We start from the raw sequence: 22,943 nt of genomic DNA on the forward strand, positions 1-22,943 counted from the left end.
CTTAAAGGGTGTGCACAAAATCTCACATACTCCAAGTCCCAGTGCAGAGGCAGCAGTTTGAAAGGCACTTGGGTCAGACTCACTTAATGCCCGTGAAGAGCCTCCCAGAGAGGCAGGAGGCAGCTGAGACTTCCCAGGGTAATGAGACACTGGAGGCAGCCATTTTTGGAATTTCCTTCCACTGTGCTAACACCAGCACTGGCAAGTGTCATTCTGGAATCCTCTCTCTAGCCTATGAGTGCCAGGAGCCAACAACACCCACCAGTGGGCTCACAACAACCATGTACCACAGGGTCACACAGCCAGCCAGGTTGGCGGCCAGCGCCACCTGCCAACTCACCCACAGTAGCAGGCCCTGCCATAACAAAAGGGCACATGCAGCCCACATGGGGGACACCCCTGGAGCATCTAGCTCTGATGGTCAAAGGGGAGTGTGCTGCTGGCCCCAGAGGACATCTCCTATGGAAGCCCACTTCAAAAAGATTGGGAGATGTAATGGACCTACCTACTACATAGAAATAAACACAGAGAATTAGGGGAAAGGAACAGACAGAGAAATGTGTTCCAAATGAAAGAACAAGACAAAACCTCAGGAAAGGAACTAAATGAAACAGAGATAAGCAATCTATCCAATAAAAAATTCAAGATAATGATCATAAAGATGTTCACCAGTCTTGGAAGAATGGATGAACAGAGTGAGAACTTCAACAAAGAGTTAGAAAATTTTTTAAAAAATTAGAGATGCCTTGGAGGGCCAGGACGGGGAGGGTGGGGGGTGGGGGGGGTCGCGGGAGGGAGGGGATATGGGGATATGTGTGTAGATGCAGCTGATTCACTTTGGTGTACCTCAGAGATGGGTACAAGAGTGTAAAGCAAATATATTCCAATAAAGAGTTTAAAAATAAATAAATAAATAAATAAATAAATAAATAAAAATAAAATAGAACTACCATATGATCCAGCAGTTCCACTTCTGGGTATTTAGCCAAAGAAAATAAAAAACACTAAGTAGAAAAGATTACGTACCCTATGTTTACTCCAGCATTATTAACAACAGCCAAGATATGGAAGCAACCAACTGCCCATCAACAGATGAGCAGATAAAGAGGATATGGCAGCCTCCTCCATAAGTGGTGCTGGGAAAACTGGACAGCTACATGCCAAAGAATGAAATTAGAACACTCCCTAACACCATACACAAAAATAAACTCAACATGGATTAAGGACCTAAATGTAAGGCCAGACACTATAAAACTCTTAGAGGAAAACACAGGCAGAATACTCTATGACATACATCAAAGCAAGATCCTTTTTGACCCAACTCCTACAATAAAGGAAATAAAATCAAGAATAAACAAATGGAACCTAATGAAACTTAACAGCTTTTGCACAGCGAAAGAAACCATAACTAAGACAAGAAGACAATCCTCAGAATGGGAGAAAATACTTGCCAGCGAAGCAACGGACAAAGGATTATTCTCCAAAATATATAAGCAGCTCATGCAACTTAATACCAAAAAAGCAAATAACCCAATCCACAAATGGGCAGAAGACCTAAACAGACATTTCTCCAAAGAGGACATGCAGATGGCTAACAAACACATGAAAAGATGCTCAACATCACTAATCATTAGAGAAATGCAAGTCAAAGCCACAATGAAGTATCACCTCACACTGGTCAGAATGGCCATCATCAAAAACTCTAGAAACAATAAATGCTGGAGAGGGTGTGGAGAAAAGGGAACTCTCCTGCACTGTTGGTGGGAATTTGGAGTTTGGAGTTTCCTTAAAAAACTAAAAGTAGAACTACCATATGATCCAGTAATCCCACTGCTGGGCATATACCCAGAGGAAACCATAATCCAAAGAGAAATATGTACCATAATGTTCATTGCAGCACTATTTACAACAACCAGAACATGGAAGCAACCTAAATGCCCATCAACAGATGAATGGATAAAGAAGATGTGACACATATATACAATGGAATATTACTCAGCCATAAAAAGGAATGAAATTGAACTATATGTAATGAGGTGGATAGACCTAGAGACTGTCATACAGAGTGAAGCAAGCCAGAAAGAGAAAAACAAATACAGTATGCTAACTCATATGTATGGAATCTGAAGAAATGGTACTGATGAACCCAGTGACAGGGCAAGAGTGGAGATACAGATGTAGAGAATGGACTTGAGGACACAGGGTTGGGGGCGGGGGCCAAAGGGGAAGCTGGGACGAAGTGAGAGAGTAGCATAGACATAGATACACTATCAAATGTAAAACAGATAGCTAGTGGGAAGTTGCTGTATAACAAAGGGAGATCAACTTGATGATGGGTGATGCTTTAGAGGGCTAGAACAGGGAGGATGGGAGGGAGTCACGGGAGGGAGGAGATATGGGGATATATGTATAAATACAGCTGATTCACTTTGGTGTATGTCAAAAACTGGTACAAGTGTGTAAAGCAATTATATTCCAGTAAAGAGCTTAAAAAAAATAAATAAACATCATGGAGCAAAAAAAAAAAAAAAAAAAATTAGAGCTGGAGAATAAAATAACTGAAATAAAAAATACACTAGAGAGAATCAATAGTAGATTACATGATACAGAAGAATGGATTAGTGATCTGGAACACAGAGTAGTGGAAATCAACCAAACTGAACAGGAAAAAAAACCTTTTTTAATAAAGGTAATTAAGGGACCTCTGGGAAAACATCAAGCATAGGAACATTCATAGGGTCCCAAAGGAAGAAGAAAGAGAAAAAGGACCAGAGAATTTTTTGAAGAAATAACAGCCAAAAACTTCCCTAACCTGGGGAAGAAAACAGACATCCAGGTCCAGGAAGCACAGAGTCCCAAACAAGATGAACCCAAAGAGGTCCACACCAAGACACATTATAATTTAAATGGAAAAATTAAAGATTAAAGTGAGAATCTTAAAAATAGCAGGAGAAAAGCAACTAGAAGGGAACTCCCATAAGACTATCAGCTGACTTTTCAGCAGAAACTTTGCAGGCCAGAAGGGAGTACACAATATATTCAAAGTAATGAAAGGAAAAAAGCCTACAACCAAGGGACTTCCCTGGCAGTCCACTGGTTAAGACTTTGCCTTCCAAGGCAGGGGGTGCAGGTTCAATCCCTAGTTGGGGAGCTAAGACCCCACATGCCTCGTGGCCAAAAAATCAAAACATAAACAGAAGCAATATTGTAACAAATTCAATATAGATTTTAAAGATGGTCCACATCAAAAAAATCTTTAAAAAAACCCGAAACAACAACAACAAACCCTACAACCTAGAATACTCTACCCAGCAAGGTTATCATTCAGAACTGAAGGACAGATAAGAGTTTGACAGAGAGGCAAAAGCTAAGAGTTCAGCATGACTAAACTGGCCTTACAAGAAATGTCAGAGGGACTTCTAAAGAGAAAAGAAAAGGCCACAACTAGAAATAAGAAAATTACAAAAGGAAAAAAAATCTCTCTGGTAAAGGAATTAGATCAACCACTTATAAAGCTAGTAGGGAATTTAAAAGACAAAACTAGTAAAAATCATCTGTATTCACAATAAGTACTTAAGGGACACACAAAATAAAAAGATAGAAAACACAATGTCAAAAAACATAAAATGTAGTGGAGGGATTAAAAACATAGAGCTATTAGAATGCATTCAAGCTTAATAGATCATCAAATTAAAATAGATACCTACATATAATAAATAATTATATATGAACCTCAAGAACCACAAACCAAAAACCTATAACACATACACACAAAAAGAGAAAAAAATCCAAACATAGCATTAAAGACAATCATCAAATCGGATGGGAAGAGAACAAGAAAAGAGGAAAGAACAGAGAAGAACTACAAACATAACCAGAAAACAATTAACAAAATTGCAATAAGTACATTCCTATCAATAATTTACTTTACATGTAAGTGGACTAAATGCTCCAGTCAAAAGACATACAGTAACTGAATAGATTTGAAAAAAAAAAGACCCATATATATGTTGCCTACAAAAGACTCCTTGCAAATCTAAAGACACTCACACACTAAAAATGAGGTGATGGAAAAAGAAATTCCATGCGAATGGAAACAAATAGAAAGCTGAGTTAGCAGTATTATATCAGACATTACAGACTTTAAAACAAAGATTGTAACAAGAGACAAAGAAGGACATAATGCAAAGGAGATTAATCCAACAAAGATGTAACACTTACAAATATATATGCACCCAATATAGGAGCATCTCAATACATAAGGCAAACATTAACAAACATACAGGGTGAAATTGACAGTAACATAATAATAGTAAAGTACCTTAACACTCCACTTATGTCAATGGACTGATCATCCAAACAGAAACTCAATAAGGAAACACTGACCTTAAATGACACATTAGACCAGATGGGTTAACAGACATATACAGAATATCTCATCCCAAAATAGCAGAATACACATTATTTTCAAGTGCACATGGAACATTCTCCAAGACAGATCACAAGCTAGGCCACAAAAAAAAAGTCTCAGTAAATTTAAGAAAATGGAAATCATATCAAGCATCTTTTCTGACTATATCAGCATGAGACTAGAAATTAACTACAAGAAAAAAACAAGAAAAAAACATAAACATAGAGTCTAAACAATATGCTACCAAAAAACCAATGTGTCGTTGAAGAAATCAAAGAGGAAATAGAAACATACTCTGAGAAAAATGAAAATGGAAATACAATGATCCAACATCTATGGCAATATAGGCCTACCCAGGAAACAAGAAAAATGTCAAATAAACAATCTATACTTACACATAAAGGAAGTAGAAAAAGAAGAACAGAGCCCAAAGTCAGCAGAAGGAAATAATAAAGAGTAGAGCAGTAATTTAAAAAAATTAAAAACAACAACAAAACCAGAGGGGAAAAAAAGGAAAGAAAGAAAAGATCAATGAAACAAAGAACTGGGTTTTTTGACAAGATAAACAAAATTGATAAACCTCTAGCTAGATTCATGAAGAAAAAAAAAGAGAAGAACCAAATAAATAAAATCAGAAATGAAAGAGGGCTTCCTAGGTGGTGCAGTGGTTGAGAATCTGCCTGCCAATGCAGGGGACACGGGTTCGATCCCTGCTCCAGGAAGATCGCACATGCCGCGGAGCAACTAAGCCAGTGTGCCACAACTATTGAGCCTGTACTTTAGAGCCCGTGAGCCACAACTATTGAGCCCATGTGCTCCAGCTACTGAAGTCCACGTGCCTAGAGCCGGTGCTCCGCAACAAGAGAAGCCATGGCAATGAGGAGCCCACGCACCACAACGAAGAGTAGCCCCCACTCACCGCATCTAAAAGAAAGCCCGCGCACAGCAAAGAAAAGACCCAACACAGCCAGTAAAATAAATAAATAAATTAACTAATTAAAAAAAAAAAGAGAAACGAAAGAGGAAAAGTTACAGCCAACACAACAGAAATACAAAGGATCATAAGACATTACCACAAACAATTATAAAAAAGCAAAATGGATAATCTAGAAAAAAATTGATACATTTCTAGAAACATACTATTTTTAGGACTGAATCAGGAAGAAACAGAAAATCTGAACAAATCAATTACTAGCAATGAAATTGAACCAGTTATCAAAAAACTCCCAGAAAACAAAAGTCCAGGACTATACAGCTTCACAGGTGAATTCCACCAAACATTTAAAGAAAAGTTAACACTTATCATTCTCAAACTATTCCAAAAAGCTGAAGAGGAAGGAATACTTCCAAACTGAGTCTAAAAGGTCAGCATCACCCTAATACCAAAATTAGACAAGGACACCATAAAAAAAAAAAGAAAATTACAGGCCAATATCATTGATGAACATGGATGCAAAAATCATAATATATGATGCATTATAAAGGATCATAGGGACTTCCCTGGTGGCACAGTTAAGAATCCACCTGTCAATGCAGCGGACATGGGCTTGGAAGGAAGATCCTACATGCTGCAGAGCAACTAAGCCCATGTGCCTCAACTACTAAGCCTGCACCTAGAGCCCATGCTCTAGAAGCCACCACAATGAGAAGCCCGAGCACTGCAATGAAGTGTAACCCCCGCTAACAGCAACTAAAGGAAGCCCACACATAGCAACAAAGACCCAATGCAGCCAAAAATAAATTAATTAACTAATTAAAAAAAAAGCATCATACACCATGATCAAGTGGGATTTATCCCAAGGATGCAAAGATGGCTCAATACCTGCAAATTAATCAATGTGATAAACCCCATTAACAAAATGAAGAATAAAAATCATATAATCATCTCAACAGATGCAGAAAAAGCTTTTGACAAAATTCAATATCCATTTATGATTAAAAAAATCAACAAATTAGGTATAGAGAGAACATACCTCCCCATAATATATGCCATATATGACAAACCCACAGCCAACATGATACTCAATAGTGAAAACTGAAAGAATACCAGGAACAATACAATGACGCCCACCTTTGCCACTTTTACTCAACAGAATATTGAAAGTCCTAGCCACAGCAATCAGACAAAAAAAAATTTTTTTTTAAATCCAAATTCTAAGGGAAGAAGTAAAACTTTCACTGTTTGCAGATGACATGATACTATATGTAGAAAATCCTAAAGACTCCACCAAAAAACCAATTAAAAGTAATAGACAAAATAAAAAATAAAAAAATAAAAAATAAAATAAAATAATAAAATAAAAAAACAAAAACACACACACAAAAAAAAGTAACAGACGAATTCAGTAAAGTTGTAGGGTACAAAATTAATATACAGATATTGGTTGCTTTTCTATAGACTAATAATGTACTATCAGAAAGAGAAATTAAGAAAAGTCCCATTTACAATTATATCAAAAAAGAATAAAACACTTAGAAATAAATCTAACCAAGGAAGTGAAAGATCTATACTCTGAAAACTACAAGACATTGATGAAAGAAACTGAAAACAACACAAACAAATGGGAGGATACTATGCTTATGGATTGGAAAAATTAATATTGTTAAAATGTCCATACTGCTCAAGGCAATCTATTGGGTTGGCCAAAAGTTTTGTTCGATTTTTTCCATAAAGTGGCTCTAGTAGCCATTTGGATTTCCATTTGTTTTGGTCTTTACAAAATTCTCTTAATGGAAAAAAATTCAATTCCCTGGAAGTCTGTAAAAGGTACCTGGAACAGTTCTTTACTCAAAAAGATAGAAAGTTTTGGGAAGACAGAATTATGAAGTTGCCTGAAAAATGGCAGAAGGTAGTAGGACAAAAGGGTGAATATGTTGTTCAATAAAGTTCTTGGTGAAAATGAAAAACGTCTTTTATTTTTACTTAAAAACTGAAGGTATTTCTGGGCCAACCCAAGAGCTCCAATCCAAACCCTATCAAAATACAAATGGAATTTTTGTCAGAACTAGAACAAATAACCCCAAAATTTGTATAGAATCACAAAAGACCCCAAATAGTCAAAGCAATCTTGAGAAAGAACAAAGCTGGAGGTATCTCATGCCCCAATTTCAAACTATGCTATAAAGCAACAGTAACTGAAACAGTATGATACTGTCACAAAAACAGACACAGATCTGGAACAGAATAGAGAGCCCAGAAATAAACCCACACTTATATGGTCAATTAATGTACAACAAAGATGGCAAGAATATACAATGGGGGAAAGACAGCCTCTTCAATAAATAGTAATGGAAAAATCTGACTACATGCAAAAGAATCAAACTGGACTACTTTCTTACACCATATAAAAAAATAAACTCAAAAAGGATTAAGTACGTCAATGTATATAAAATTTCTGGAGGAAAACATGGGCCATATGCCCTTTGACATTGGTCTTAGCAATATATTTTTGGATCTCTCTCCTCAGGCAAGAGAAACAAAACCAAAAATAAACAAACGAGACCTAATCAAACTAAAAAGCTTTTGCACAGTGAAGAAAACCACTGACAAAACAAAGAGGCAGCCTATTGAATGGGAGAAGATATTTGCAAATGACATATTTGAATAGGGTTTAATATCCAAAATATACAAAGAACTCATACAGCTCAATATCATAAAAACAAACAACTCAATTTAAAAATGGGTAGAGGATCTGAATAGGCATTTTTTTCAAAGAATACATAGAGATGGCCATCAGACACCTGGAAACATGCTCAACATCATTCATCACCAGGGAAATGCAAATCAAAACCACAATGAGATATACTTCACACCTGTCAGAATGGCTATCATTCAAAAAGCAAGAAATAACTGTCTGTGAGGATGTAGAGAAAAAGGAAACCTGGTGCATTATTGGTGGGACTGTTAATTGGTGAAGCTGCTATGGAAAACAGTATGGAGGTTCCTCCAAAAATTAAAAACAGAACTACCATAGGGTCCAGCAATTTCATTTCTGAGTATTTACCCCAAGAAAATAAAAACACTAAATTCAACACTAATTCAAGAATATATATGCACTCCTATGTTCACTGCAGCATTATTTACAATAGCCAAGATATGGAAGCAACTTAAGTGTCCTTTGTAGATGAATGGATGAAGAGGATGTGGTATATACATATAGTGGAATATTTATTTTTCATTAAAAAATGAAATCTTGCCATTTATGACAACATAGATGGATCTAGAGGGTATTATGCTAAGTGAAATAGGTCAGAGTAAGACAAAACCATATGATCACACCTATATCTGGAATCTAAAAAACACACAAACAAAACAAAATGAAATCAGACTCATAGATAGAACAAAGAGGCGGTTGCCAGAGAAGGCAGGTTGAGGGGATGAGTGAAATAAGTAAAGGGAATTAGGAAGTACAAACCTCCAGTTATAAAATAAATAAGTCATGGGATGTAATATACAGCATAAGGAATATGGTTAATAATACTGTAATATCTTTGTGTGGTTACTAGACATAACATGGTGATCACTTCACAGTGTATTTAAATGTCAAACCAATATATTGTACACCTGAAACTAAAATAATATAGTACATCAACTATATTTCAATTAAAAATAAAAATTAAAAAATTCTAAAGAGAAGTTTACTTTGTAAGATACATTAAAAAAATCGCCAGATTGAGGGAATTCACTTCTTTGGGTGTCAAAATGATGATACAAGATTTTGAAATAGATGCATCTCTTTGCCATTCTGGAACCAATCCTAAATGTCAGGCATATCCCATCAGTTTCTGCCATTTGCTTATTTATAAATTTACTACCGTTTATAGTGTATCACTTACAATGATTTTACTAAAAGAGAATGGAAGATGAATGCAATTCATCAGGAACCGCTCAGAGCAGAAAAAGCAGACTTACCATCTCTGCGATTTAGCCTTGCAAATCCAGGGCCATGGCTGCTAGAGAGCTCAGATGAACTGCTGAATGATGCCTGAGACAAGGCAGACACCAAAGGGTCATCACAATCATCTGCCGAAAGGAAAAATTCCACATTCAGGTTAGTGATGTGCTGGCAGCTTACTTGGACACAATAGATAAAACAAAGAAAACAAAACAAACAATAAATCTAGGATCTCTAACAATATGCCCACTGCTTATATATAAGTTCAATAAGAGAAAGAATTTAAAGACAAGAGAATATGGAAATGGAGAAAGAAAACTTCATAGAAATTACAAAATAATATCTTGAGGTAGAAACAGTTTACTTAAACAAGAAACAAAAATACCTAATCAGTATACTTAGTTTACATAAATAAGTGTATATTAGGAAAGAATTATAAACTTAACTAGATTAAAATTAAGAATTTGGGGTTGCCAAAAGATATGTGACGTGAAGAAAGACATCACAACATGGAGAATACTCCCCAAACAGTTTACAGTTAGTATTGCAAATTAAGGAAAACAAAACAAAAAATAAGGAGAAACAGAAACTCATTTTAAATCAGTTAGAAAACACTGAAAAAAATGACACAAGGCTATACCAGAGAGTTCACAGCACAGAAATGCTATAAAATGATGATCAAACTCAAAGTGTAAATTAACACTACAATTAGGAACTATTCTACAGACAGTAGACCAGCAAGACTTAATACGTCTGACGACACCAGATGGTGCAGACAATGTGGGCCAAGAGAAGCTTCAACATCTTGCTAGTGGGAGTGTAAACGTGAGCACCTACTTTTAAAAAACAATTTGTCATCAGCCTGCATATCTGAACTTCTGTACCCCATGGTCCATCTACCCACTGACATGTATGTCCTCCCGGGCAGAGCCTCCCTATGATTAACTGCTGGTCTCAAGAAGCTTTGCCTTCTGGGTGTTATACAAATACTAGCTTTTATTGTGTGCCATCAGAAAAAAGTTGGGAAGTATTAACCTAGAGCAACTCTTGTATTTGTGCACAGGGAGATGTGTGTCATTTCTAGCAGCAATGCTCATGATAGCAAAAATTAACAATCCGAACACTTACTGATCAAAGAAGAGATCAATAAATCTTAGTACTTTTCATAATGGAATAACATACAGCAGTAAAAAGAACTACACCAACACACACCAAAAAATAAAATAAAATTAAATTAAATTAAAAAATGGTTGGATCTTAGAAATAAAATATTTAATGAAAAAAGTTATAGAAGACCATATAATATATGTTTATAGTTTTGAGAATCTTAAAAACAAGCAAAGCTAAGTAATACATTGTTTAGCGACACATGTGATTAAGAAAAAAACCATTAAAAAAAACAAAGAAATGAAAAGCATAGAATTCAGGATAGAAGTTACTTCTAAAGGAAGGCAGGGTGTGGTGGTGTGTACATACGCATACCTATATGCATATATGAATAAGTATATAAGGATATGTATGAAAATATATACGTCTTATCTATCCTATTATATATATTACATATTCAATAAAAAGTAAGGCACAAAGACTGAGGAAAAGAATAAGAATAGTCTCATGTTGACCATGATATCTATACAAGCTTATTTTATTCAGCTAATTCTCTTTCATGCAATCTTCAGATTTTCATTTCATACAATTATTAAGTTGTTGCCATTTTTGCTCTAATCAGAAAATATTCCTCTTATATTTAGGATTTAACATATGTTGGTAATTAAAAATCATGCAGGATTATTGTTCCAATTTTTTAATTAACAATGAACACTTTAAATAAATCTAGGAATTATCTAGATTCATCTGAAATTTTATGAAGCTTATGCTGCTTGAACATAGGTTTTTAAAAAATAGTCACTAGCAGTTTTACTGCTTAAATATTCAAACTGCAATATTTTTCTGCAGTCCTGCTATTTGAAATATATACTTTTCCTTAAAGTTAAGGCTTTAAAGTATAAGTGGTAAGTAAAAATTTACCAACTTAACATTTGAATGCCTTTCAAAAGAATTTGCTAAAGATAGCATTTTATTTTTTAAGACTGTCTCACTTTCATTTAAAGTCCACTTTTTCTTCTTTCACACCTTAAATTCTTTAGCTAACTCTTAAAAAAAGCCTTGATAACTGGCCCACAGTTCCTGCATGTCTACTGATTGGCTTAAGCCAATCTAGTTGTAATTCAAGTGTTAAGAAGTGAAGACATAAAAAGGCATAACAATCCATGAAGTGTTGGAGGAAATTCTGATTACACCCAATCACAAGCAACAACCAAAATGCTTTAGTATGCTGGGGAAGCTATGATGTGTGTGTTAATGTGCACAAATGAGCACATTTTATCTATATGGGGGGGGTGCATTTGTGGGTGTATGTCTACCAAAATTACAATCCATTTTGAATCATTATGAGTATTCAGGTCTAAGTGTGACCCAACAGGGCTGTTTAACTGCAATTCACAATCAATTATGCAGATTCAAATCAATGTTTCAGATGTAAAATGCCTCTCTAGTGCAATCACTCCAGAGGGCATATTTTATTGCACATTTGTTTTTGCCACTATAAATTGAGAATCAATACCATTCTATTTTTAGCTTAGAAAGAATGGGATTAATCTAAGAGGTGAGGTGCTTATTCCATTTGTGGGGAGAGGGACATGTGATATGGGAAAGGGATATGGGAAAGGAGGTGGGGGGTAAGGCAGATGGGGGCTTATGGTGTTTGGTAAAGTTCTAGTTGTCAGCCTGAGTGGTGGTTACATGAGTATATACATTTCCCCATAATCTGTGGTATGTTTATTTAGCAACAGAATGTTATAAAGTTATTCTTACATAGAACTAATAATAGTGAAGACATGTTCAGTGCGCACTCTCTGCTAAGGACTTACAGCCATTTCACACATAGTTCCACACCACTCCTCTTTGAGGTCCTAATAGTATTTTACAGATGAGGTAAACTTGAGACACAGAGTTTGGTTAACCTGCTCATCTCACAGTGACGGGAGCATTAGGTTTATAAAGTGAGTTCGGGTCCAGAATCTAGTATGTAAGAACAACATGACTGTAATGACTGTTTCTTTAGGTTTGGAGTACAGGAATTTCATCAGACACCATGATGACATGAATAAAATACCTCTCAAGAAGGTACGTACTCCAGTTCCAGGTTTGCCAAGCTATTTGTTTATTACCAATTTGACCTGCAATAGTCTTGACACTAGGGGAGGGGGATCTCGGCCATAATGAGTCTGGAGTGAGTAAAGGGGATATTTCCCCCCAGACAGTAATGAAATTGAATTCTGGATTAAGAATCAGTCTCCTGTGAATTTCATTCCAGAAAATCAGTCTTCTCTAACTGTACCACTTAAAGCACTAAAATGCAGGTTCTGGTCTTGCATAGCTGAGAACCATAACTGGGGATGATTTCTCTTCCCCCCTCCCCGCCCGCAAGGAACATGTAGCAATATCTGGAGACACTCTGGTCATCACAACTTGGGGGTACTACTGGAATCTACTGTGTGGAGGCCAGGGATGCTGCTCAACACCTTACAGTGCCCAGAGCAGCCCCCAAAACAAAAAATTATCCAGGCCCAAGTGTCAATAGTGCAGCCATTGAGAAACCCTATCCTACACTCTGGTAAAAGCAATCCAGTGAACTAGTCTTCTCCTGGACTAATCTCCCAGCTAGAAATCTCAACTTCCTCCCAAATTTCAGTGATCGTTAGTTCTATTTTACAGCCTTTCAAAATGCTTAATCATCATTCAGAGTGTATAAATATACAGGTATTTAAGAAAGGAGACTTTCTAATCTGCAATAATATGCTATTTCAGCTCAAAACATAATTGTATTTTTTAATTAAGTGCTATATCAGATCATCATACTATCCTGGTCCCTTCACCAAGGACATATATAATATATGTACATATATACTATATGTATATAGTACACATATATCACATATATATACTATACATATATTTATATAATAGCATAATGTATTATAATATATATTATATGTGTACATACAATATTTGTACTTATATATGTATAATGTGTATAATCATATATTATGCATATATTACATATACAATTATACATACAAATACATAATTATATATACAATTATAATACATATGTAATTTGTACACAATTATACTACATATATGTACAGGCATGTGCATGTATGTTATAATGTACATATATTACAATATGCATATGTATAATGTATACATATATACACAACATGTATACAAGCTATACAAGCTGACCCTGTATAAATGCTAAGTTGGCCATCAAATCATATTTATATATGCATATTACATGCATAAAATGTATTAATAACAATACACATGATTATATATATATATAATATGAATACATTTCACATACATATAATATAAATAATATATATGAATGTATTTCCTTTTTTTTTTTTGGCCTCATGGGGCTAGTTTATTGCAGTTAAATACCTCTCTTTTTCTTTTTTTTTTTTGGTCCATTTTTCCACACTCATACACCCAAAGGGGAGCAGGGTTCCAGAAACATGAGGCGGGGTGGGACACGGCCTCCCTGCTTAGGTCCAGGTCCCGGGGATGGCCCCCCAAAGGCTCCCCTCCTTCCCGAAAGCACCCCATCTCAGTACCTCTAGAGTCCAAAGAGGTAGTAGGATACTGCAGAGCCTCTGTCCTCCTCCCTCTTGCCTCCAGGCAAGACCACTAGAAGTGCTGGGGCTTAGTGGGGGCCGGGAAAAGGAAGACAGACGGGGGAGGGTACATGTAATTCACATATTTACATGTGGAAATTGTGGAAATACACATCTTACACGTACCGGCACATTTGCACTCACCCCTGCAAGTCTCCAGAGGGCTGCCCACCACAGAAGCTGCTGGGCAGGGAGAACCTGGGCCAACAGTGGAGTGCGAAGGTTGGGCCTGGACCTCAATGGCTGCAGCCCGTCTGCCCCACCCTAAACAGATGCGCAGCTCAGTCAGTGGCCCTCACCCCACCTTCAGTTCTCTCCAGGAGCTGTAGCCTGCTCACCTCTCTCCTGCTTCCTGCACATCAGTGGCACGTGTGTGTCGCTGGCTGCGGTTCCATCCCGCTCTCACTTTGCATTGGCGTGGAGGCCCTAGCTCCCAGCTCTCCTCAAGCTATCTTCTGAACTAAGAAGGAAGGTTCCTAAATTGCAGGAGCCAGATAGAAATTCTCTGCTGCCCCTCTAACTTTCAGGAAGGGCCCCTGGGAGAGAGAGGCCTTCCTGGCCCCCAATGCTGCTTCTCGTACCTCCCACCACCTGCATATGGGATGGACAGGGCTGTCCACCTCTCAGCAAGAGAGCTCTGGCCTGCATCCCACTGCCCCCCAGGGCCGGGAATGGTGCCAGGACCACTTCGCCCGGGAACTCGGGCTGCTGCATTGCGTGCTAGGACTCAGTGCCCACCCTCCACCCCACCCCTCACTGGGTTCAGGTGCTGCGGGTGAGCTGGGCTGCCCAGACTCGTGGCTGAACGAGGTGGGGAGCAGGTAGAGCTTGATCACCTTAGTAAAGAAGGGAATTTGACAAGGAAAAGAAAGCGCATTCTAGGTAAGATCGGCAAGGGAGAGCATGAAAGACTTCAGCTACTAGTGAAATTTAAAAACACAGTCATCAAGGGGGAAGGCTTGTACAGTTCAAAAGGTTAACAAGGCATATTTGATAAATTAGTGTTTTTTTCTATCAGAGGAAGAAATGAACAACACTCTTACTAGTCTATGCTTTTCCAAAATTATATTACTTTTTTATATTACTTTTTATACACCTATTCATAGTCATATTAGAATTTTCACATTAAACTTGATATACAGTCGGAAATGTAAAACTATAGTTTTGCCTTTTTTTTGTAATTACAAATTTTTTTTTTGTAATTTTTGTCTTTTTTTTATTTCACAGAGTTTTAATGAATTATATTACAATGCACATATTCTAAGGGGAAAAATTACCTAATTTCTGTTGAGATATTTTCATGTGCATGCAAGCGCACACACTCGCACAAAGACACACAAATCTACAGCTTTCAAGTCAATACCTCAGAAAAGACATCATTTACTCCTCACTCTGAGAGAACTCACCGTTGTCATTAAAAAGACAATGATAAATTAGACCACAATGTGTATATGAAAAAACTCAACAGCCTCTTACAAATAAAGATGCAAGCTATATTGAAAGTAGTTTAATATAGCTTGATCAAAAGTAATTTAATTTTATTTTATAAAGGGCTTTAATTCATAATTCTCATAAGTAAATAAAAGCTGTTCAGTTTTTAATAAAGGTAATTCAATTTTCTTAATTTCTGTGCAGTACTACCTGTACTAAGATAATAGGTACATATTATTGGCTGCGTATGTTCTCAGTGCTTAACATGTATTAAATCCTGACAAATACCTTATACTATTTGATATTATTAACTCCATTGTACAATTGAGGAGAAAGGGACACAGTGGTTACACGACTTACCCAAAGACACAGAGCTGCTGTTCTGAGCCAGCACACGGTTGAAACAAGGACTGGTAATCTAAAATATACTTGACCAAAAATAGGGTTGATTTTCAGTAACATTCAGCTTAACTGCCACTGAATAAAACAACCTTCTCTGTTATTTGGAAGACCTGCCAAAATCAGCTGCATGCCTGCTAATGAATCATATTTCCCAAGGGAATACTCACTGAAGAAGGATAGGACAGGACAGGATAGGATAGATAGGAAACATGCTTAAAATCTTCAAAAATTCCCATACACTAGAGGCAGGAGTGGGACTTTTGACAGGGAGCTTTGGAAATGTTCGAATCTCAGTCTTCTCAGAAAAGAGTTTTACTATTTAGGCCTAGTCCAAATACTCCATTGACAGATTCAGTATTAAGGAATAACCTTCCCTTCAAGAAATCTATTTCCTTAAACAAAATGCTTTATTCTAATTTATATTATTGAAATTGTCATCCAGTTGAAATTGGAAATCATGGACTAATTTAGGAAAAGTGTGGAATTATGCTAACATGGATCAAAAATAGTGTACAAGGCAAGATTTCATCCCCAAACTGAGAAAACAATATTGTGCTTTAACCATAAGCCAAATCTGTTAGTTCTACAGATTATTTAGGTCCAGTTTCAGGATTCCAAGAGGAGTCCCATCTTCCTGCCCTGGCAAGACACAGGATCCAGTCGCTGATGACCACTCCTGCCCAAGGAGAGGCTGAATATACAAATGGATAATGACCACACTACACACAAAAATAGAACTTCTGACCTATAACGTGCAGCAACCAGCCCAGGAACCAACCTGCTATCCTCGGGGGCCAGCTCAGGAAGCCAGACAATAAACCCCTGTAGCAATTGGCCCCAAACAGCCAGTACTTGGTAAATATCTTACGCTTCCCTAATTTGTGCCCCTGCTTCCAACTTAGGACTGGATAAATCTCTCCTAAATACAGAGGAACCCAAATATGCACACCTAATCCGTCACAGAGGATGGCCTGCTTCTGGTTACCCTGTCTGCTTCCCTCTGCCAACAGCTTCTGATCAAGGCATACCTGATGCCTTCGCTCTTTTTTTGTTGTTTTGCACTATAAAGCTTTCCCTTGCCCCCTGCCTTTCTTTGAGTCTCTGCCAAACACAAGTGATGGTGGCTGACTCCCTTGCTACAGCAAACTCTGAATAAAGAGCCTGTGGCCTTTGTTGATTTCCATGTCAGTGAGCTCTTCCCAACTCTGCAGGCTCATCCTCACAGTTGTAACCACCCTAAGCATTCACTCAGCACATCAAAGAAAAGCCACAAGGACTTCCCTGGTGGCACAGTGGTTAAGAATCTGCCTGCCAATGCAGGGGACACAGGTTTAAGCCCTGGTCCGGGAAGATCCCACATGCCACAGAGCAACTAAGCCCATGAGCCAAAACTACTGAGCCCACATGCCACAACAACTGAAGCCCATGCACCTAGAGCTCGTGCTCAACAACAAGAGAAGCCACCACACTGAGAAGCCTGCGCACCACACAACAAAGAGTAGCCCCCACTCGTCACAACTAGAGAAAGCCCATACGTGGCAATGAAGGCCCAACGCAGCCAGAAATAAAGTAATTAATTTAATTTAATTAAAAAAATAAAACTGATGCTGCATAATATAAAGGTTAATGATAAAGTTCATCCTAATAACTTAACATTTTTAAAAAAAGAAAAAAAGGCACAGAAGCCCATGCTAAGAATTTGTAGAAGACCCAGGTTTGAAAAGTAGCATCATCCTCCTGATAAAAAATGTGTATATATGGCTCAGCCTCAGGCTGTCACTTTTATGGAACATGTACCTATAACAATTCATCCTAGCAACACAGTACAATCACACAAGGGAGGTTTAACACTTGCCCGCGACTGTGCCCTATTACAGGTCACTTGGACTTGCTTTGTCTGGGATGTGGTTTAGCCAGGACTATGCTAATTTGGAAACCACTAAAATAGACTTACAAATTAATTTCTATCCAATGGAGAGTTTTGTTCCTTTCGCAAATCTCCTTATGCTTTTCATACTGTTTCATGAGGCTATTTAAAGATCGAAGAAGTGGTTATGGTATCACACCCCATCCCTTTCTCCCTATGTAACTATGTCAACTGACAGTGTGTGGAGGCAGCTACCACACAGTGACATTCTGGTGAGAAAAAAGAAAAAAATAAATTTTAAGGAGTAATGATGGTACAACTGGGCTTGAATAAAATATAACTTTTCATAAGAGTAGGTGACAAAATATGGGTCTATCCTGATTTTTTTCTTTCATCATTACCTAAAACAACATCTCAAGTCAGTTAGACACCACTGAGGATAGATCACTGCTAAATTCTTTAGCTTAAGTAGTGATTTGACTTTGATGTGAAAATTAATGTTCACTGAGGAGACTAGTTTTAGATATAAGACAAACATGAGTTTCTAACTTTGTCAACCAGTGGCTTAAATCTAAAATACCATTGCTGCAACTCAAAACAAGTAAATACTTATCAGGATTTTTTCTAGAGCTGAGTCAAAGACAAAGATGATTTTCTAGTTGTCAAGAATTCATTTTTGGCGGCAGTCTATAAGTTTCTATGCATTTTCTCCTACATAAGCCATGGGTGAATTACATACATATGTGTAAGTGTATGTATATATATGTGTGTGTGTGTGTGTGTGTGTGTACACACACACACACACACACACACACTATTTGATGTTAATGGGATAAGGTTTCACTTGGAGGCAAACACAGGCTTACATACCCCAAGTTATAGCCTTGGTTTGAATAGCTTTCCCAATTAATCTTCACAATTAATGGATTAATGGGAAGGCGGTTAACTTTTAATGACAGTACAGCCAGAGGCTGATTGATTTTAGAGGTTTAATAGCAACTATTTAAAGTCCAGATATTAAGACCAAGAGACTCACAAATCCACCAAACAAAACCAACCAAAGGTGAAGGGGTGGGAGAAATAATTAAAAAGTAAAGATAGTATCAGAGTTCTGGGACTCTGTACACAACACAGGTCTTTACTGACAGATAAATGACCACACGTGACACCATGATGATGTTACTAAGTCTAAGCTCCTACTGCTTGCTGCATGACAGGCCAATAAATTGAGAGACGAGGACTTCCTAGGTGGCGCAGTGGTTAAGAATCCGCCTGACACAGGTTCAATCCCTGCTCCAGAAAGATCCCACATGCCACAGAGCAACTAATCGCATGTGCCACAACTACTGAGCCTACACTTTCTAGCCCATGAGCCACAAATATTGAGCCCATGTGCCTCAACTATTGAAGCCCATGCACCCAGAGCTCGTGTTCCACAATAAGAGAAGCCACCGCAGTGAGGAGCCTGCGCACCACAATGAAGAGTAGCCCCCACTCACTGTAAATAGAGAAAGCCCATGTGCAGCAGTGAAGACCCAATGCAGACAATAAATAAATTTATTAAATCAATCAATCAATCAATCAAGAGACAAACTGTTGGGGCAAGGAACAGTGACTTTATTTGGAAAGCTGGCAGACCAAGAAGATGGTGGACTCATGCCCCAAAGAACTATCTTGCCTGAGTAAGAACTCAGGTTTCTTTATACTAATAGGGGAGGGAGTAAAGTCAAACAAAGTAAAAATGATGTTCACCAAACATGAGTTATGCTGTTGACAATCTAAACACACAATGTATAGTCAAGCAAAAAGAAAGATAAAAGCCACAGAAAGTATAACATATAAATGAATCCAAGGGGACTTCCCTGGTGGTGTGGTGGTTAAGAATCTGCCTACCCATGCAGGGTACACGGGTTTGATCCCTGGTCCAGGAAGACCTCACATGCCTGGGAGCAACTAAGCCTGTGTACCACAACTATTAAGCCTGCACTCTAGAGCCTGTGAGCCACAACTACTGAGCCCAAGTGCTGCAACTACTGAAGCCCTCGTGGCTAGAGCCCATGCTCCACAACAAGAGAAGGCACTGCAACAAGAAGCCCACGCACTGCAACAAAGGATAGCCCCTGCTCGCCACAACTAGAGAAAGCCCGTGTGCTGAAAAGAAGACCCGACACAGCCAAAAAATAAAAAATAAATAAAATTTTAAAAATAAATAAATAAATGAATCCAAGGAAGTTCTGTCTACATCTGTCCATGCACAGATTCTGGAATGCATACAGTGTGAGCTCATACATAGAAGTTTATGTGAATCCTCTTCCATTTATTGCAAACAACATAGATTAACTTGTCTTTAAATCTATGATAGAACAACTAAAGTCAAATGGTAATGAAGGTGTGTCTTTAAAAGAAAATAGGTTTAAATGTATAGCATGAAGAACTTTTATTCTGTTTTTTTTTCTTTTTAATAGGTTCATGTAAAAACTCTTCAGTGAATTACTACAGACAAATAACTACTTGTTTTTCACAGCCCAAAAATAGAGGCTGAGGATGTAAATGGCTGCTGTATTAGTTTGCTGTTGCTGCTGTAACAAATTACCACAAACTTAGTGTCTTAAGCAACACAAATGTCTTATCCTACAGTTCTGGGTGTCAGAAGTCCAGAATTAGTTTCACTGAGCTGAAATCAAGGTGTCAACAGGGTGATACTCTTTCTGAAGCTCTGGGGGAAAATCTGTTTCCTTCCCTTTTCCAGCTTGTAGAGGCCGACTGCCTCATGCATGGTCCTCTGATCTCTGCTTCCATCATCATATCTTCTTCCTGACTCTCCTGCCACACTCCTTCACTGATTCTTGTGATCACAGTGCACCCCTCTGGATAATCCAGGATAATATCCCCACCTCAAGGGCCTTAATCTAACCACATCTGTGAAGTCCCTTTGTAAGGTAACATATTCAAAGATTTCAGGGATTAGGATGCGGACATTCCTGGAGGGCCATTGCTCTACCTACCACAATTGCCAAACTGTAGGTGTAAAATCAAAAAATGAATTTTTTTCAGATTCAAAGCATTGCCCAGTGATTAAAAAGTATTGATAGTTTTGAGTCTGATTTAGTGACACACATACACTGCTTTAATGATGAGACTTTCTATTTTGAGTAAGCCATTAGAGTTAACAATGGAATCCACATGTGTGGATTATAATTTGAGAGCAACAAGACTATATCATTCCCAAAGTCATCTGCAAGATTATCCCAATCCTCTCCTCAATGCACAAAGCTGAGTGTGGTTCTTCTCTTCATTTTGAGCACCTGCTTCTTCTCCAAGTCTCAGCCATGAGTTCCCCATTCCCTATGAAATCCCTTCTGAATCACCACTCCTTCCATCCCTCAGGAAGGTCCCTCCTTAACCTGAACAGCATCTATTACAACACCTCTCAGGTGATCTGGGTCTCCACTTGCTGGGATGAAAGTGTCTGGAGGCTCAGCTTCATATGTTACCTGTCGCCTCACACAGAAGCCAGAATATCGCATAGCATAGCCATGACGAGTACAGCTTCACAGCCATCCTCCAGGGCCTCAAATCCTGCCTCTGACAATTACTAAATGATATTAGGCACTTTACTTAAGATGCCTTCCCCCATCTGTAAATGGGAATAATGATAGCACTAAGGTAAGCAGAGAATTAAATGAGATAAAGAGTACTGGTAACTGGTATATAGTAAGTATTGTGTAAGTGTCTGTGATTGCTACCTTAAGTAATTATTATTGTAAATTCAAACATTTCAAGAGCTGGAACTGGATAAAATTTAGCTGGATATCTCTTACAAAAATCTTATTATAGGAATTAACCCTTGAGAAGAAGAAAGAGAGAAGGCAGCGTTTAACATGCCCCATCACACTGCTACCTTCCCTCTAAAAAAACGCACAGAATTATTAACCTGAAAGGGAAGTTAAATATCCTTGGGATGCACTGTTTTCCTATCAAGGAATAATTTTTAATGTTCCAAAAGGCCACTATTTTTCTTTATGTCTCTAGAATTTTGGAGTTATTTGCTTCATTTACTCCAGAAAAATAGAATTTAAGATTGCAAATGATGCAGAAATTGAGTGGCCATGATTCATAAGGAAAGTGGAAAGGATTCCAAGGACCCAGGAATCTCTTCATTTAGACACCTCCGATGATGTAGTTAGAATTATCAGAGCATTCATGCTGTGCCCGGCTACTTCACGTTTGTGTGAAGTCACAGCCAACAATGACCTCCTAATTAGTGCTACTCCCATTAACTAATTATTTTCAACCTGAAATTGCCATGTTTTACACTTTGTTTCCTGGTGGGAAAATTGGGTAAGCCTCACTTCAATTCCTATTCTAGTCATATTAGATGCTATTTTGACATTTCTGAACAAATACTCCATTTTATTACCAAATTATTTTGAAAGTTATTATTTGTATCTCAGAATATCACACTTAAAGATGAAGGCTCAAGTCCTTCAGGGTGATAAACTTTTCTGCAGATAAATGCATTTTAATAGGTAAATCCACAAAGCTATTTTAATAAACAGCTATTTCTAAGGGGCAGGGGAGTTGGGGTGGGAGGACCAAGTTAACTAGAAACAATAAGCTTCTCTGAGTAACAACATGAAGTTAGATGGAGGACAGTTCCAGTTCATTGGCTACGATTAGTGTGTTTGATTTCATAATCGAACAAGGGATGAGCTTGGCTGGCCTCTGAGGTTGATTTCCACTCTGTTTTTGGCAGCTTAGTTAAAAGCTGACTGAGCAGGTGTAAGTCAGCTCAGTGGGACAACAGGCTGATACCAGTTCTGAGTTCTGGAGCACCCCCCTTTCCAACAAGGCCACATGCCCACCAGAGAACCACCACTGTTTCAAGGACACTTGGATGTTTCCAGCCCCTGATCTCCTTAAACACAGGCAGCATCACAGCACGGGCCCCACAGTCAGGTATGTGAGCCTCTCAGCAGGCAGTTTTAACATGGCCCCAGGATTCCAGCTGCTTGTAGAACCTTGTATAACCCCCTCCCCTTGAGTGCAGGCAAAACCTGTGAATGTGATGGGATATCACTCCTGTGATTAGGTTACATTACACAACAGAAGAGATTTTGCAGATGTAATTGATTAAGATCCCTAATTTAGTTAACTTTAAATTACTCAGAAGCGAGATTACCCTGGGTGGGCAT

The 22,943-nt window shown here is 37.9% G+C and overlaps 1 protein-coding gene across 7 annotated transcripts in view; it reads right to left on the reverse strand.

The window, feature by feature from the left end:
* CNTNAP4 (contactin associated protein family member 4) overlaps positions 1-22,943 on the reverse strand; it is a 259,940-nt gene that overhangs the window by 215,398 nt on the left and 21,599 nt on the right. For 6 of the 7 annotated variants that reach the window (XM_057711745.1, XM_057711746.1, XM_057711748.1 and 3 more), the window contains exon 2: positions 9,324-9,434. In XM_057711745.1, the coding sequence (XP_057567728.1) occupies positions 9,324-9,434 (111 nt within the window). Of the gene's footprint in view, positions 1-9,323; positions 9,435-13,434; positions 13,445-22,943 lie in introns of those variants that run through there. The other variant, XM_057711750.1, reaches the window with a different exon arrangement.

Source organism: Hippopotamus amphibius, chromosome 16 (assembly GCF_030028045.1).
Source record: "Hippopotamus amphibius kiboko isolate mHipAmp2 chromosome 16, mHipAmp2.hap2, whole genome shotgun sequence".
Lineage (NCBI taxonomy): Eukaryota > Metazoa > Chordata > Mammalia > Artiodactyla > Hippopotamidae > Hippopotamus > Hippopotamus amphibius.